At 36.0% G+C, this 17,016-nt stretch overlaps 1 protein-coding gene across 10 annotated transcripts in view; it reads left to right on the top strand.

Annotated features, from left to right (window-relative positions):
* RPTOR (regulatory associated protein of MTOR complex 1) overlaps positions 1–17,016 on the top strand; it is a 503,724-nt gene that overhangs the window by 214,488 nt on the left and 272,220 nt on the right. For all 10 annotated transcript variants that reach the window (XM_072645257.1, XM_072645259.1, XM_072645258.1 and 7 more), the window contains one exon: positions 6,624–6,799. In XM_072645257.1, coding sequence (XP_072501358.1) covers positions 6,624–6,799 — 176 coding nt within the window. The remainder of the gene's footprint in view (positions 1–6,623; positions 6,800–17,016) is intronic.

The following is a 17,016-nucleotide window of genomic DNA, read 5'->3' on the forward strand; positions in this document are numbered from 1 at the left end:
ATCCCACCCAGTACCCAGATACTGAATAGTTTCAAGAGTTACAAATATTTTCTTTCCATGTAGGAATGTAAACAGTTCACCTTTAGTAAGTCCCTTATGACTTCTCTTTGCTGTTTACCTTTTCATGCTTCTCTTCATTCTTGTGTTTGAAAGTCAAATTTTCTTTTCAGCTTGGTCTTTTCATTAAGAATGCTTGAAAATCCTCTATTTCATTGAAAGACCAATATTTCCCCTGAAGTATTATACTCAGTTTTGCTGGGTAGGTGATTCTTGGTTTTAGTCCTAGTTCCTTTGACTTCTGGAATATCCTATTCCACGCCCTTCAATCCCTTAATGTAGAAGCTGCTAGATCTTGTGTTATCCTGATTGTATTTCCACAATACTTGAATTGTTTCTTTCTAGCTGCTTGCAATATTTTCTCCTTGACCAGGGAACTCTGGAATTTGGCCACAATGTTCCTAGGAGTTTCTCTTTTTGAATCTCTTTCAGGTGGTGTTCTGTGGATTCCTTGAATACTTATTTTGCCCTCTGGTTCTAGAATCTCAGGGCAGTTTTCCTTGATAATTTCATGAAAAATGATGTCTAGGCTCTTTTTTTGATCATGGCTTTCAGGTAGTCCCATAATTTTAAAATTGTCTCTCCTGGATCTATTTTCCAGGTCAGTTGTTTTTCCAATGAGATTTTCACATTATCTTCCATTTTTTCATTCTTTTGGTTTTGTTTTGTGATTTCTTGGTTTCTCAGAAAGTCCTTAGTGTCCATCTGTGCCATTCTAGTTTTGAAAGAACTATTTTCTTCAGTGAGCTTTTGAACCTCCTTTTCCATTTGGCTAGTTCTGCTTTTGAAAGCATTCTTCTCCTCGTTGCCTTTTTGAACCTCTTTTGCCAATTGAGTTAGCCTATTTTTCAAGGTGTTATTTTCTTCAGCATTTTTTTGGGTCTCCTTTAGCAGGATGTTTACTTGTTTTTCATGCTTTGCTTGCATGTCTCTCATTGCTCTTCCCAGTTTTTCCTCCACCTCTCTAACTTGATTTTCAAAATCCTTTTTGAGCTCTTCCATGGCCTGAGCCCATTGAGTGGGCTGGGATACAGAAGCCTTGACTCCTGTGTCTTTGCCTGATGGTAAGCATTGTTCTTCCTCATCTGAAAGGAAGGGAGGAAATACCTGTTCACTAAGATAGTAACTTTCTATAGTCTTATTTTTTTTCCCTTTTCTGGGCATTTTCCCAGCCAGTGACTTGACTTCTGAGTATCCTCTTCACACCCACCTCGCCTCCAGATCCGCCCAGCCAGTGCTTGGGGTCTGACATTCAAATGCTGTTTCCCAGCCTCAGGGCTTTGGGTGGGGGCGGAGCTGCTATTCAGTGTGAGATTAAGTTTAGGTGCTCAGGTGGGGGCAGGGCCACCTCAGGGGCTCATTTCCCTCAGGGGGTTTATGCAGAGACCTTCAACAATGGATCCAGGCTCCTGCCTGCTTGGGGAGCCCAGGTATGCTGTTGCCTCTGCTGCTGCCTCCCAAGGGTGCCTGAGTTATGGGGGCATCCCACTCCCCTCTCGACCTGCCAAAGAGACCCTCTCACTGACCCTTGTCACCTGTGGGTGGAGGGACCCACGTGGCCGCTGGAGATTCTGTCCCTAAAGCCTGCTCGGATCCGCTCCTCTTGGCGCCGCACAGCCAAGGAGGGCTGGGCTCTGCTCCGGGTCCGCAGAGCGTGAAGGACCTTTTGCGAGACGTTTTCAGGCTCTCTGGAACAGAAATCTCTTGCGCTCTGTTGTTCTGTAGCTTCTGCTCTAGAATTTGTTTGGAGTTCTTTTTTACAGATATTTTATGGGCTGTGGGTTCGGAGCTAGCATATGTGTGTCTTTCTACTCTGCCATCTTGGCTCTGCCCCCCCTCACCATAACTTTCTATGATCAGATTCTATTTTTCTTGTTTTTTGCTCATCTTTTTTGGTCTTTTTGCTTTTTGGAAAATTTGAGCTCTGCTCTTGGCCCTTACTATTTACTCTGTGCTGTGATTCCTGGGGCCCACAGTAGACCCTTGTGTCTAGTGCTGCTCTGGGGAATGGGTTGAGGGGTGTCTAGTGTTGCTGGAGGCTATAGGGGTCTGGCAGCTTACGTGGTACTGAGTCAGGGTCCTAGTCTGGCATATGCTGAGTCTGGTGGGGTGCTTCTGCATTTCCCCAGGGATGCACTGAAGCATGTATATGACCATTTGGTCACTGGCAACTGCCCCTTTAACCGGGACTGCCACAGAGGCCTGGCTGCTAGAGGTTACTTGTTTGCCTAAGGCTATGCTAAAGCAAGTGGTGGTTCTCAGAACTGGAATCTACAGGTTCCCCTGGCTATGCTAAGGAACATGGGGGGTCCTAGTGTTGACTTTTGCCTGCTCCACCACAGTGGGGCTCAGGATCTACTACTGGTTTGCTGAAATGGAGCTTACTGCTGGCTTGCTAAGACGCTTCTTGTCCTGGATTGTACTCCTCTTTTACCTGAGTGTGACAGATATTTCCTGCCAATCTCCCAAGTTTCTTGGGCTCAAAGATTGTTTTACTCCATCTTTTTTTTGGTTCTGCTGTTCCAGGATTTGTTTTGGGGTGCTACTCTATGGTTGTTCAGAGATGAAATTAGGAGAGTTATGGCAATTTACTGCTTACTTCATCATTTTGGCTCCCTGAAGTCAATAGTTTTTAATAACCTCATAATGCATTCTTATTTTACTATGCTTCAGTAGTGGTAATGTTTTATTAACCAATGGCAGTCTGCTTCTTTTTGGTCTAAGGCAATACAATTTCAAAATGACTCAGCTTCAGTAAACTCAGGCCAGTAAACCTCATTCTCCTGAGGTTTGTCCCAATTTTCCTGTCATCTTCCACATTCTTATAAGATTTCCTGTTCATTTCTTTTTCCTGCCACCTCCTTTTCTTATGTGTATTTTGGTAGGGAGTGGGGAGTGGGAGTAGAGGCACAATGGCATCTATTCTCTTAATGCATCTAGAGTGAAAGAGGTGGCATTTACGCAAAAACAACTAACTCCCTGGATGCTGTTGCAAGGATGCCTCTAGCTGAATGTATTCCATCAGCAAAATACTTGTGTGTGAAGCCTGTTCTGACACATCTGTTAGACTACACGAATCTTTCTTCATGACTCAGATTTGATGAGCTTTAGACTCAAATTGTGCCCAAACCAATCATATTTCTTAGCAGAGTTGTCACAGTAGACCTAAGAAATAATTTCCTGAGTGGTACAATTTGTATTTGCTGATGCTCTTTTAATTTGTATAGCTGGAGAAGAGCCTTAGTTTTCTAAAATATTCCCTTTCTGTTTTTTGAAAGCAAATGTATTAAAAGTTACAGTGTTCATAACAAAGTTTAAGTCTTTATTTATTTCTAAGTATTCCATTGTGCTCTAGGATTTGTTGTCCTTGTAGGGAAATGGATTTTTAATGAAACATGCTTAGTGCCCTTTATTTGGAAAGTTGAGTATTAAAAACACTATTATATGACACAGTAATATGATATATTTATACACTTCTGAATATGCACAATTCATTCCTTATATGCATTTATCTTTTTTAAATAGTAGTAGTATTTAGTCATTATTTCTTAAAACTTATGGCACATGTTTTGGGCTGATAGTATCCCTATTCAAGAAGCAGAATATTATGTAAAGCATACCAAGAGACAGGAGACCTAGGTTCTAATTTATCTTTCCAAGTAATTTTTTTACCTTAGGTAAGTCACTTAACCCTATGTATACCCATATATTCAATGGCAATAATCTACCTAAGGTATGAGAACACAATTGTGGTGGGGGAGGGAAAAGAGACAGAGACAGAGACACACACAGAGAGGTTACTACGATAAATGCATTAAGACTTTTAAGCTCTTGGTACTTAAAAAAGGGTTTGAAGAAATTTACACGCGAGTTTAAGTTTTTTTGAAGCTTGAAATCATTAACAAAAATTTTTATACCCATTAAAATAGATTTACATTAATAATTTTTGTTTTTATATCACCTAGATTTTTCTCTGTCTTCAAGAGTCATCTTTTATAACAAAGAATATTTTGAAAAATAAGAAATGTTCAATCAATAGGAAAAAATATTACATGCAGTGTTACACCCTGTGGACCATCTCACTCCCTCAGTTTTCTGCAAAGGAACAAGGGGAAGTTTCTTCTTTTATAATTTCTTTGGGGCCAGACTTGTTTTTAATAATTTCACAGCATTCATTTTAAGTTATATATTAAGTTCTTTTAATTTATAGTTAGTTATTTTTATATTGTTTTCCTGGCTGTACTTCATTTTGCCTCACCTTAAGCAAGACTTTCTTTGTTTCTCCGAAGCTATTACATTCATCTTTTCTTATAGCACAGTAATTATTCCATTGTATTCATGTTCCACAGTTTGTTTAGCCATTTCCCAGTCAATGGATATCTCCTCTTTTATCTAGCTATCTGCTAACACAAGATGTGCTACTATAAACATTTTTGTGTGTATGGAACCTTTCTTTTTGTCTTTTATCTCCTTAGGGTATGTTGTATCTAGCAATGGGATTGCTGTTCCAAATGCTATAGACAATTGTAGTAATTTTGTTTGCTTAATAGAATGATTGAAGTTTATAATTCCACTACAAGTAAATTCAGTGGTGGCAAGTTTTTCCTTGTCCCCTCCAATATGTGTGAGGTGAAAACCCAGAGTTGTTTTTATTTTTCATTTCTTGTATCAGTGATTTGGAATATTCTTTTATATCAATGTTAATAGTTTGCAGCTCTTATTTAGCATATAACTCTCAAAAATGTCCTGCTTGTTTGTGATGGGGTTCTGTAATGTGAGCACACTGATATGGATAGATAGAAAATAAGGACACATCATAAAATAATTCCGTATTTGCCAAGGTAACATGATATTCCAAGTACTTCTTGTAGGACTACCCATTAGTATTATAATGACATCTTTTCAGTTATTCAGGTAATTACATATCCTTAGTGGCTGTATAGGGTTTGGGGAGTGGAAAGAGTGGAGCACAGATCTCAAGAGTTTTTTTTAAATAACAAATTGGTCACTTTAGAAATTGTTTTTTTATTGTCTAGCTGTAGGAGAAATGAGTGTATTTTCATTTTGTGTAAATAATGCTTGCTCTTTGAATGTCAGTAAGAAAAGTTGTAGGTTTTTAGTTTGTTCTCTCTAGCTGCTATGAAAAATGTGGCAGTAGATATATGTTTAGATATGTGGCTTATACCTTCATATTCTAGCTTTCACCTGGGAGCAGGAGAAGAACTTTCTATAAATAGCAGGTAGGAGGGTAGGACTCTTGCTGGAGTAGTCTAGTAATTCAGAGGATGACAAAGGACCAGAAATCACTCCACCCAGTAAATTTGTTTAATTTTAGTATTCTTTCATGTATTATTGATATAGTACTATAAATGAAATTTCTGTGTTGCAGTAAACACTTGATTGTACTCATGGTAATGGCGTGACAATATGGCACAAATTCATTGTATGATTTCAAAGCAGATTTATTCTCTTAATTATATTTTGTTTAGCAAATATTAGAATTTGTTTGCCTTTTTTTGAGCATATCCATTTTGGCAGCATGGGAATGGTAATAGTTGAGAGAGAGAGAGGTAGAGATTAACTCTGCTATTGATAAACCATAGGCATATTGTATATATGTATGATTTTATCAACTAATTGAGCTTTGGCTTTTTAGAGCATTGCATTTGAAGCACCTTAATTAGTTATAGAGAACTGTTTTATTTCACACCTTCATTTCATCATGTAATCATGAGAAAATTAAAATATTATTTTGGATTTACATAGTGCTTTCCTTCCTAACTACTTACTGTGCTTTCAAACATACTTCCTATTGAAATAATTAAAGAACAGTCATTATTACTTCCACTTAACTGGTAAGTTAATTTTTTTCCCATAACAAAGCCAATATATTACTCTATTATGAAACCAGAATTAATTTATTTGGGCAAGATTTTATAATATTTTCTATGAAATTGTAAATTTTTCTTTCTTCCAAATCACCTAATTTCTTCCAAATCCCCAATTTGAATACTTGATAAGAGCATTCAGCTTTACTATTGGAGTATCAGAACCAAATATATTTCTGAGTTATTGTTCTTTGAAGAAACTGCAAAAGGAGTTAGTTGCCCTGTGTATGTCCCTTAGGTTATATGTCTCTTATGTCTTTTAGGTTATAAAGAAGAAAATAGTTTTGCTTCTGATTCTCCTATCTAACTTTTGAAAAAGGAAACAAACCATATTTTTCTCTAATACACAATAGTAAATTACTTCTTGTTTTTCATATTTAAAAGGCTGATCATACTGTTTGCATTTCAAAAATGAGATTTGGCATAGTTGACTTGGATTCTAAATTTACTCCAGCTTTGCTAACGAAAAAAGATTGTAGGGGTGGTATATTCTTATTCTTATTCGCAATTATTTGTTCCCTTGTAATAAATTCTGAACTCCAGAATCAATGCATAAAAAACTCCAGAGAAAAATCCCAAACTACCAATGGTAGCTGATTTGTTCCTTTATGCTCAGATATATTTTCCAAGTTATTTTCCAAATGAGTCACTTTTTTTCTTTAACATTCTCCCCTGTAGGTAGCTGCAATTAACCCAAGTCATCCACTTGCCCAGATGCCTTTGCCCCCATCAATGAAAAACTGCATTCAGCTAGCAGCATGTGAAGCTAATGAACTACTACCTATGATTCCTGATCTTCCAGCTGACCTTTTCACATCATGCCTTACAACACCTATCAAAATTGCACTTAGATGGTAAGTGTTTCTAATTGGTGAGACATGAGTTTTAGGTTAATGGACTTGTTGACCCAAATGTTTTCACCATACTGTGCTCCTTAGCATTGGTCAATTATCTAGCTGTAAGGAGTGTTGCTTGGATAGCATCTTATTAATTAAAGCCACAAAATGAAAATATTATCTCCTAATTACATAATTTAGATTAGATATTGCTGCTTATGTTTTCTAAGAATAAGAGATTTACTCCTAGAAATTAAGGAAACCTGTTTTTTCAGAGATCAGTTACATATGCGGTTGTATTTTTTAAAAGAAAGAATATTTTTAGTCTCATAATTTTGGATCATTATAAGAGGGCTGAATCACTAGTAAGTACCAAAGGGTTTGTTTTGAAACTTATGTTTTTGCATATTCATACATACATACATACATATATATACATATGTATATTTAACCATATGCTTCAGTTAGAGTAATATTGTATTCATTTTTTGTTAATAATTATTTTGTTGTTACTTTTTAGCATCTTTCTTAGAATTTCAGAACATTTTACCAACATTTTGTCCTATAATGTTCACAAAGATCACATGCCTTCCTTAAGATTCCATAAGTCAGTAACAGAGTTGCCTATTTCTTGCTTTGAATTTAGCCTTTTTTTTCTTTAACCAATGTGCTACTTTTTAATAATTAGTCTTCTGTCTGTGTGGAGTTTTTAATTTTTTGTCCAGGACATATGTAATTGCTTTCTTGAGGAACTGAATAAGAAAGGAAGAACTTAAGTTGTTCTCTTAGTGTTTTTTTAGTAATATGAGTTTGATAATCATCAGCAAACATGATCATTTCCATATACAAAGAAGTATACAAAAAGAGGATGGCATATATGAGTCAGTCATCCTGTCATGCAGCATTTGCTAAGTGTTTAATATTTGGCACGTGCTGAGTTCTGGGAATACAATAATAGTCTGTTCCCAAGGAGTGTACATTCTAATGGGGGGAGATACATGTAAATGCTTTGGCATGTAAGATTTTATATATACACACAGAGGTAGTGGAAGATTATCTGAGAGCAGAAGGAAATCATGGCAGCTGGCATTAGCTAAGGCCTTTTGTTGAAGGTGGGATTTGAGCTATGTCTTGAAGGAATATAAGAGGTAAAGGTAAGAGGGAGGGCATTCCAGGTATGGGAGACAGTTCATGAAGAAAACTTGAGATAGAACATTGAATGTGAGGTTAAAGAAAGTGAAATTAAAATGTAAGAGGACTGGAAAAGTAGTAAGGAGACAATTTACAAAGAGCTTTCAATGTCAGAGGACTTTATATTTGATCCTGTAGTTCATCAGAAACCATTAGAGTTCATTGGTTGGGGAAGAGGTCTTTTGATCATAGTTGTTCTTTAGGAAAATCCTTTTGGCAGCTGAGGAGAGGGAAAATAGGGAGGGGAAAATTTTGAGAAACGGAGAGCAGATAGAGGGTTATTGCAATAGTATAGGCAAGAGGTGTGATAAATTCCTTAATTAGGGTTGTAGATGCATCAGTGGAGATAAGTGGACATAATAGAAGTTTCAGAGCATCTGAATCTGAATAAAGCAATGACCATACTTTAGTCAGGGTTTTTTTTTAGTATACATGAAATTTTACATGGAAATACTGCCACTTGCCTTTTTTGTCTGACCCTTGTTGAACTTCATTCTTCTGTCTGCTGGACATTTAAAAAATATTTCATTTCTGGTCTTTCTTTGTTTCAGTTTTTTCGGGCATATCAATCATTCTTTCCCACTTCTGGTCCATGGAGTGCCCCTCCCCAAGTAAACATTTTATTTTAACAAATAAACATTTTTTTTAATGCTCACAAAACCTTTTTTAAGTAGATAATCTTGAAATGTATGTATTATTCTATACTGAAAGTCCATTAATTATTCCAGTAAGAGGCAGGAAGCATAATTCATCCTTAATGTTCTGGTGAAATGATTGGTCATTGCATCAATCAAATTGTCTCTTTAAACGGTGTAGCTAGTTAAAAATTTTCTGTTGGTTCTGCAAAGCTCATTTGGTATCAGTTCATACTAGAATTCTCTGAATCCCTTTTGTCATTTCTTACATCCCAGTAATATTCATTTATATTCATATGACATAATTTCTTCATCTTATCCTCAATTGATGGACATCAGTTTTGTTTCCAGTTCTTTGTAATAAAAAAAGTGCTGCTATAAATATATTTTGTACATATGGATCCTTTCTATATGTCTTGGATCTCTTATATTTCATTCAGAGGATGTATACAGTTTAGTGACTTTTGGGGTATAATCCCAAATTACTTTTGAAAACTATTGGGCTGCTTACACATCTACCTCAATCAACCCTCAATGTGTTCATTTTCCTAGAATCAACAAAATGAGCTTGGGACATTTTTAAAAAGCTATTTTGAGAGAAAAGGGACATGTAATAGAAAGGATAGGAACTTTCCTTGGGGCAGTGGTAACTGACAACAGAGTAAAGGCAAAGCTGCTCAATTCTTATATTCATTTTTTCTCTACAAAGGAGAATGGAGGACAATACCCATCATGTAGAAAGCACTTTGTATATGCTTGTTGACTAACTGGTTGACCATTATTTTGAAAAATATATATAATCAATAGGAAGTTGATGTCTAAGTTAAGTAAAGAGATAGCAAGAAGGAACCTAACCATATTTGTTGAGTTTAAATCACCTGGCCCAGATGTACCACACATCCTTGGGTCCTGAATAATTAGCAGAGTTATTGCTGAACTACTCTTGCAGACATTTGAAAGGTCATAGAAAAGAAACTACTGAGGGATTCTGGCCTGATGTATTCCAGAGATTTCTCCTTTTACCCATCACTACTTAAGGATAAGCCAATCTCTTAGCCCCACAATTTATTTTACATTCCTCCTCTAGACCTTCCACCACTTTCTACTGGCATAGATAGATAGATAGATAGATAGATAGATAGATAGATAGATAGATAGATAGATAGATAGATGCACTTATATATGCATTTGTAGCCATAGAAATATACTCACACTACCTTGTTCATTCATTGTGTTTCCCTCAACCTTATCTGCTGCTCTTAAAGCCTGCTTCATTGTTACTACTTTCACAATGGCATTTCTATAGGATTGGCACTATCCCTTGCACAAATCTCCTGATAGCTGGATGTTACAGTGGGATAAAGAAGCAAAATAGGATTTGAAATTGGACTTTATATGTATGATGTAGCCTAATGATTTCTCAGCATTTAGTGTTTTAGCTGTGAAACCTCTGTCTTGTTGAATTTCTTTATTTATTTCATCTTTCCTTATTTCACTGTTTTCCCAATTCACATTCTGATAATAATTAGGAGAATCAGTTCCTACTGAAATTTTTGCTTATTTCCCCCAAGTGGCAGAATTTTCATCTGACATCACTACTAGTTGATTCTGCCTTGTTTGGTACTTCCTGACACTCTCATCTATAAGATAAAAATGTTTTCCTATAGGTATGTATTCAAAGTCAATATGACAAAATTGCATACTATAACTGCTCTCTAGAACAATTAAACAGTGTCCTACAAGAGGATATTTTTCATAATAAGCCTTTTTCCATTGAAAGAAGGTACACCTTACTGAATGTTATTAGCCTAAGATGAGCAGTATATTGCATTTTATGTAATTATAATTAAATGAAATATGCACTTCTCTGTGGAGTCAGCATTTAAAAATCAATAAATACAGCTTAAGAATAGGAGGAGTAATGGGGCTTGATTTTGGAATGTAGAGATCAGAATTAGAATTTCTGAGACATGAGTATTTTTAAGGATAAGATTTTAGAGCACAGTAATATTGGGATAAACATTTTAATGATGAATGATCAGAAACTTTTATCTTTATCATAAGCAACCAGGATCTGAGCTGCAAGTAGATACTATGTTTTAGGCAGTGAGTTTGCTTAGAGCTTTTAAATGATCTCAGATTCTTTTTTCTCCCCAAAATGAACAGGAGGAGAAGCAGGTGGTGGTGGTCATTTTTAAGGGTAGTAAAATTAAAAAACAGCTTTACTGATTTATGTCAGGATGAAGGAGCTCTTCCTAAATCTTGTAGTGACTTGACTAATAAATTTGCTTTCATGTTTTGTGTATGAGTTATCCTCTCTTCTGATGTACTCACTCATCAAGTAAGGCATCGATGGGAAAGTAGTGATCAAAGAATGATGTGCCTTCCTTGAACATAACGACATTTTCACTTAAAAGAGATGCTGTTTAGTTATTTGTACAAAGATGACAATGAATGTATCAATAAATCCATTGTTTAGTGATGAAGTTGTTGGTAGAAGATGTAGGCCCTGACAACTTAATATTGGGCTCAGTCAATCTCACTCTTCTGAAATCTATGGTTTCAATAACCCTGAACTGAGTCATTAAAATACTCTCTTCTTCTGCCTTTCTCACTGTATTTCAATATAACATCACAATTCAAAATGTATTTTTTCCTCTAGCCGTTTCCCACTTCTCTGAGCAATATAACACAATGCTGAATTTGTTATGTATATATTGTGTACAATAGAATATTACAATTCAGTGACACTTAATTTACTAGGGTATTTGTAAAATAGATTGATGTCTATTGCAGCATGTGATATGCATTTCTATTGTCTATTAATGAAAATGATAGGTATTATTTTGAATTGGATAGAAGGTAGGAGGTTTGTTTCCCTCCCAATAATTAAGTAGAAGGATTTGAAGGTGCTTAAATGCTAATGACAAAGTATTAATGTGTTTTTGTCATAATGGAAAGTTTTCCCCTTGTGTTTATTTTGCCCGGTGACTGATGGATGACAAATGCAAGAATGTCCTAGAACAGAAGTACAAAATGATGAGGAGGCTTGGTATCATTTTATCTAGCTGGACTGAACAATTTTTAGTCATACGTATCTATTCAAATCCTCTCTGATTCACCAAGAAGTGATTTTTCTTTATGTGTTGACTAGGAGACAGGAGCAATCGCTTTTGAAAATTAATTTTATTTTTTGTTTTTAAAATCTTTTACTGGTGCCCTTTTATGTCACAGTCTTCCAGCCTCGATCAATAATCACCAGGCCCTCTAGACTGAGCTTTAAGCTTGGAAGATAAAAAACTAAGCAGAAGCATTCCACACCCCCCCACACAGTACTTGCTATCACTGATCCCTCTTTCCATCATCTCTCTCCTTTGTTATTATTTATTGAGAATGTTTTCCATGGTTTTGATTGGTTTTCATCCTTAGAGTTTTTGTCTTTTACTTTGCATTGTTACATTCATTGTATGCATCCTCTTGTTTCTGCTTATTTTGCTGTGCATCAGTTCATAACATTCTTCTCATGTTTCCATGAATACTTATTTTTCATTTCTTAGTACGTAACATTGTTATATTTACATAGGTTTCTTTTCTTTAACAGTTCAACAGTTAATGGATACCTGCCTTGTTTTTAGTTCTTTGCTACCCTAGAGAGTGCTGTTAAAATATCTCATTATACATAGAACCTTCATTTCTAATTTTGACTTCTTTGTGATATATACCCAGAGTGAGAGTAACATTAAAAAAAAAAACTACAAACCAAGATCATAACTAGCCCCATCACTTCCTGGCAAACAGAGGGAGAAGAAATGGAAATAGTGTCAGATTTTATGTTCTTGGGTTCAAAGATCACTTTGACAGCAACTAAAGCCATGGAATTAAAAGACATTTGCTCCTTGGAAGGAAAGCTATGACAAATCTGGGTAGCAGACTAACAAGCAGAGACATCACCTTGCCAAGAAAGCTCTGTATTGTAAATCCAATCTTAATGTATGGTTGTGATTTGGACTATAAGGAGTGCCACAAAATTGATGATTTCAAATTCTAGTGCTGGAGAAGACTTATTCTTGGATAAGAAGGAGATCAAATCAGTCAATATTTAAAGAAATTCACTGAATTCATCGGAAGGACAGATACTTGAAGCTGAAACTTAAATCCTTGGGTCACATAATGCAATGACAGTATTGGAAAAGACTTTGATGTTGGGAAAGTTGAAGGCAAAATGAGAAGAGGACAGCAGAGGGTGAGGTGAATGGATCATGTCATGGAAGCACAGAACATGAACTTGGACAGACTTTGCAAGATAGTAGAGGACAGAAGCGCCTGGTATACTGTGGCTCACAGGGTCACCAAGAGTCAGATCCAACTGAATGACTGAACAACAAATGCTAGTCCCTGAGGTTTATTTTACTGCCTCATTGATCTCCTTGCCTCCATCATTCTCTTCTTCAGTAATCCTTCATGCTCCTGCCAAATTAATTTTCTGTAATGTGCATGTCTGAACATGCCTGTCCCCTGCTAAAAACCTTATAATTTTCCCCCATTAAGTATAATAGAAAATATAAATTTTATCCCCCCTTCTCCATTTAACTTGTGCTGTATTTACTTTTGCACATTTCATTGCCTTCCTCATAGCACAGCATTCAGACTTTTTGGAGACAGGCACTCCATTATTTCTTCATTTTTGTATCCATGGTGGTCTTATATCTTTAGTAGACATTTAATAAATATTTTTAACAAAAGGTGTTGTGAAAGGACAATGCTGTTTCTGGGAATGTGAGTTACATACCACTTATCAGGAATGTTCACTCTTTTGCAAAGGAATGCATATATTTGTTCATAACCAGTTATTTATAGTATGTACACTGTTCTTCATCAAATGAGATAGTATTTATGAAGCATTTAACATGCTGCCTGACACATGGTTAGTACTTAATATTTATTCTGTCCATCATAAAACTAGTTACTTGGGTTAATACTAATAAATATGATTTTTCCTAATCGTTGAATAAATATCGATTCACCAGACCATAGATTTTTTAAGGAGTTGGTTTTTCTTAACAAAACTAGAATGGAACACTTCTTTTACATTACTCAGAAATGAGTGCATTTTATACTGTAAAATAAAAAAAATTTGCTTAAAATCCCTTTTCATTTATAGCTTCATTTGCTGCTTTTTTTACTTAGTAGTTTACCTTCATCTCTCATTTTTTTCCACCTTCCCTCTATCCAGATAGTGAGAAAACTGTCCCTGAATCATAGATGCAGAGTCCATTTTATTGCAACTCTTTTCTGGATAAGAACCCCCTCTGTCATATACCTAACAAGGAGTTACCTGGTTTTTGCTTGAAGACATCAAGTTTGTGAAATAAGACTCTTGTCTTAGCCGTGTCTTTGTTGTACTTTTAGAAGTCTTATATTTTTGCAAATGCCTATGGGTTATTTAGTTATTGCTATCCAGAAGGACAGTAAGGCCTGAAGGACTTTTCCTTGAGAGAACCTTATTATTTTTAGGCAAAGAAACAATGAGACAAAGAAATAATGAAAGTATTTGTGCAACTTCTTATAATCAGTTATGCATGCTTATTTTAACCCTTTAAAGATAATCTGCAAGCTCCCACTCAGCTGCTCAGCCCTCCCTGAATACTTTGTATTCTGTCATTTATATTCCTGTTTTGCAAACCTTGATCAGTCTCCTAGCTTTGTCACTTGTTTTCCCAACTTTTTACCACCCTCATTTGATTTTGTTTGAAATGCTCCCTCCATTTCAGTTTTAACTGATAACAAGTAATGCCTTGGCTAAGCTACCAGATCTGTGTACTAAATCAGCTTTTCACATCAGGTGAAAGTGAACCTACTACTTCCATAGGCAGCCCAAACCCCTTTGGGATAGTTCTAATTCTTAGCAAGGTTTTCCTTACTTTGAGCCTAAAATGACCTCTCTGCTATTTCTGTTTTTTCTGCAGTAGTTCTGCCCTCTGTGATTATGCAGAGCAGTGTGTATCACAAAAAGACATATTATTCTGCAGTCAAATGAATCTGAAATTCTTTCTACATGAAAGACTTTGAATGTGCTAGTATTAGTGTATGTGCAAGAAAACTAGCAAGCTTATTTTGCAAAATAAGCTTTTAGGGGAGACTGAGTAGGGTAGATCATATGTAATTTAAATTGCTTGGGAACTCTTAGTACATGTGAGTTATTAATGTAATTCTGGAAGTATGGGGAAATAGGTTGAAAATGTGCAAATTCTTATTATTAGTTAATTTCTGAGAAATAATTGTCGCTCCTGTGCTGATATTGTCATATACCATTCTGCAAATAATTTCTGTGTTTTGCCACAAATTATAACCTACAAATCAACTAAAATGTCTTTTCCCCTGCTTGCGTCTTGTTGGACTGCTGGGCATTCAGAGTGTGATTGCTTAGCTTGGCTTCCTGTGTGATTTGTGTGTATGACTATGTGCATGCCTGCAGAGTCAATAATATTAAGTACACATTGCATCAAAAGTAGCTGGTGCACTGACAACATCAGGTCTAATGGGAATTCACTGTCGTTGGGAGAGCAGGGAAGCAAGTTTTGATGGAAGTACTAAAATATTATTTAGTGGAGGTAATTCAGCTTAGGACTTTCACATCTGCATCCTGCCCACTGTGCCAATAGGCCTTTGGGAACATTGGGAAATAGTGTTAGAAATCCCTTTGGAAACAGTTGTCTCTTTCACAAATGATCCATCTAGTCTATTACTCTTTAAATTTGAGCAGATGGTAACACAATGTCCTCAATACTGTTTTTTAAATAGTGTAAATTAGTTTCGGAAACATCAGTCTCAGTGTTAAGTTTTCTTAATCTTGCCATTTTTCCTGCAATTCTCATGATATCTATTCGCTTGCTTTAGTATTGTTTGGATAGGATACAGAGTCCAGGTTAATAGATGAGATGTATTCTTGGACCTAACTTGCTTCCACTATTAAATGTCTTGAACATAATATTAATTAAAATGTTGTCACAAGAACGGTATTTCATAATAAAATTGGAACTATTTCTTTCAGACTGTCTTAATGGTGAGCCTATTAATATTTTGGAGCATGGTAACTGTAGAAGAGGAAAGAGCTTTTGGTTAAAATGAGCAGGATGAGACTGTGTGTGCGTGCGTGTGTGTGTGTGTGTGCGTGTGTGTGTGTGTGTGTGTGTGTGTGTGTGTGTGTGTATGTATTCTTTACATAGTTGTTTTCTTTTCAATTCCAGCTTTTTAAAAATTCCATCCTTCCTCTGGATCAGCTGACTGCCTCAGGCAACTCTAAAAAACAGTAGTTGGATACATGATCTTGGATAAGGCAAGAATAAATATCGATAACTTCCTGAACAACAAATAGGGAAGCTACTTTATGTTAAAGGCACGGTAGATAATAGTATTAAATATTTCTATACCAAGTGTCTTAGTAGTTCTTTCAAAAAAAAAAAAAGGTGAATCCATTGGCAAGAAATATTGGTGATAATACAGTAATAATAAGAGATAGTTATAGTCCCTTCTCAGAGCTGGATAAATCTAATAATGATATGCATAGTAAGAAATGCATGTAGCTGTGTGTTTGTCTTTCGTTGCCGAAGAAGACCATGTCATCAGAGAAATGATGACATGACTTGCACTTGACTTTGTTTTGAGTGAGGGAGGGCTGTGCAGCTCACCAGCCTCACTTCTCCTCCAGAGCCATCTGAATCCAGTGATCATATTCATCAGGATAACTGAAGATGACCCAGGATGAGGCAATTGGGGTTAAGTGACTTGTCCAAGGTCACACAGCTAGTGAGTGTCAAGTGTCTGAGGTGAGATTTGAACTGAGGTCCTCCTGACTCCTGCACTGGTGCTCTATCCACTGCACCACCTAGCTGCCCCACCTAGTTTCCGTAGCGTAGTGGTTATCACGTTTGCCAAATACATGAAAGGTCCCCGGTTCGAAACCAGGTGGAAACACAGGCATGTTAAGAAAAATATAAAGCTGAATGAGTTGTTGGATAAACTTAATTTGACCAATTTCTCAATTAAATACATATTTCTTAACATCCCTCAGTAGCTTTGTATAAATTGATCATATGCTAGGGAAGAAAGGAATTAGGAATAGAAAAAGAAATTAACATATAAGGGGCCTTTTTAAAATATGATCAAAATCATATATCTGAAACCAATGGAAATTTTCCCTGAAGAAACAAATACAAAGCAAGAGTTTTCCTTCTTCCCATTCTACTTAGTTTTCGAATTGTGTGTGTGTGTGTGTGTGTATATATGTGTGTACACACACACATATAATTACAGCAGTAAGACAAAAGAATAGGATTGAAGATGTAAACATAAACAAAGATTAAATGAAATTGCCTGTTTTCAAGTAATTTGATGGTGTCCTTACAGAAC

This window comes from Notamacropus eugenii, chromosome 2 (genome assembly GCF_028372415.1).
Source record: "Notamacropus eugenii isolate mMacEug1 chromosome 2, mMacEug1.pri_v2, whole genome shotgun sequence".
In the NCBI taxonomy this organism is placed as follows: Eukaryota; Metazoa; Chordata; class Mammalia; order Diprotodontia; family Macropodidae; genus Notamacropus; species Notamacropus eugenii.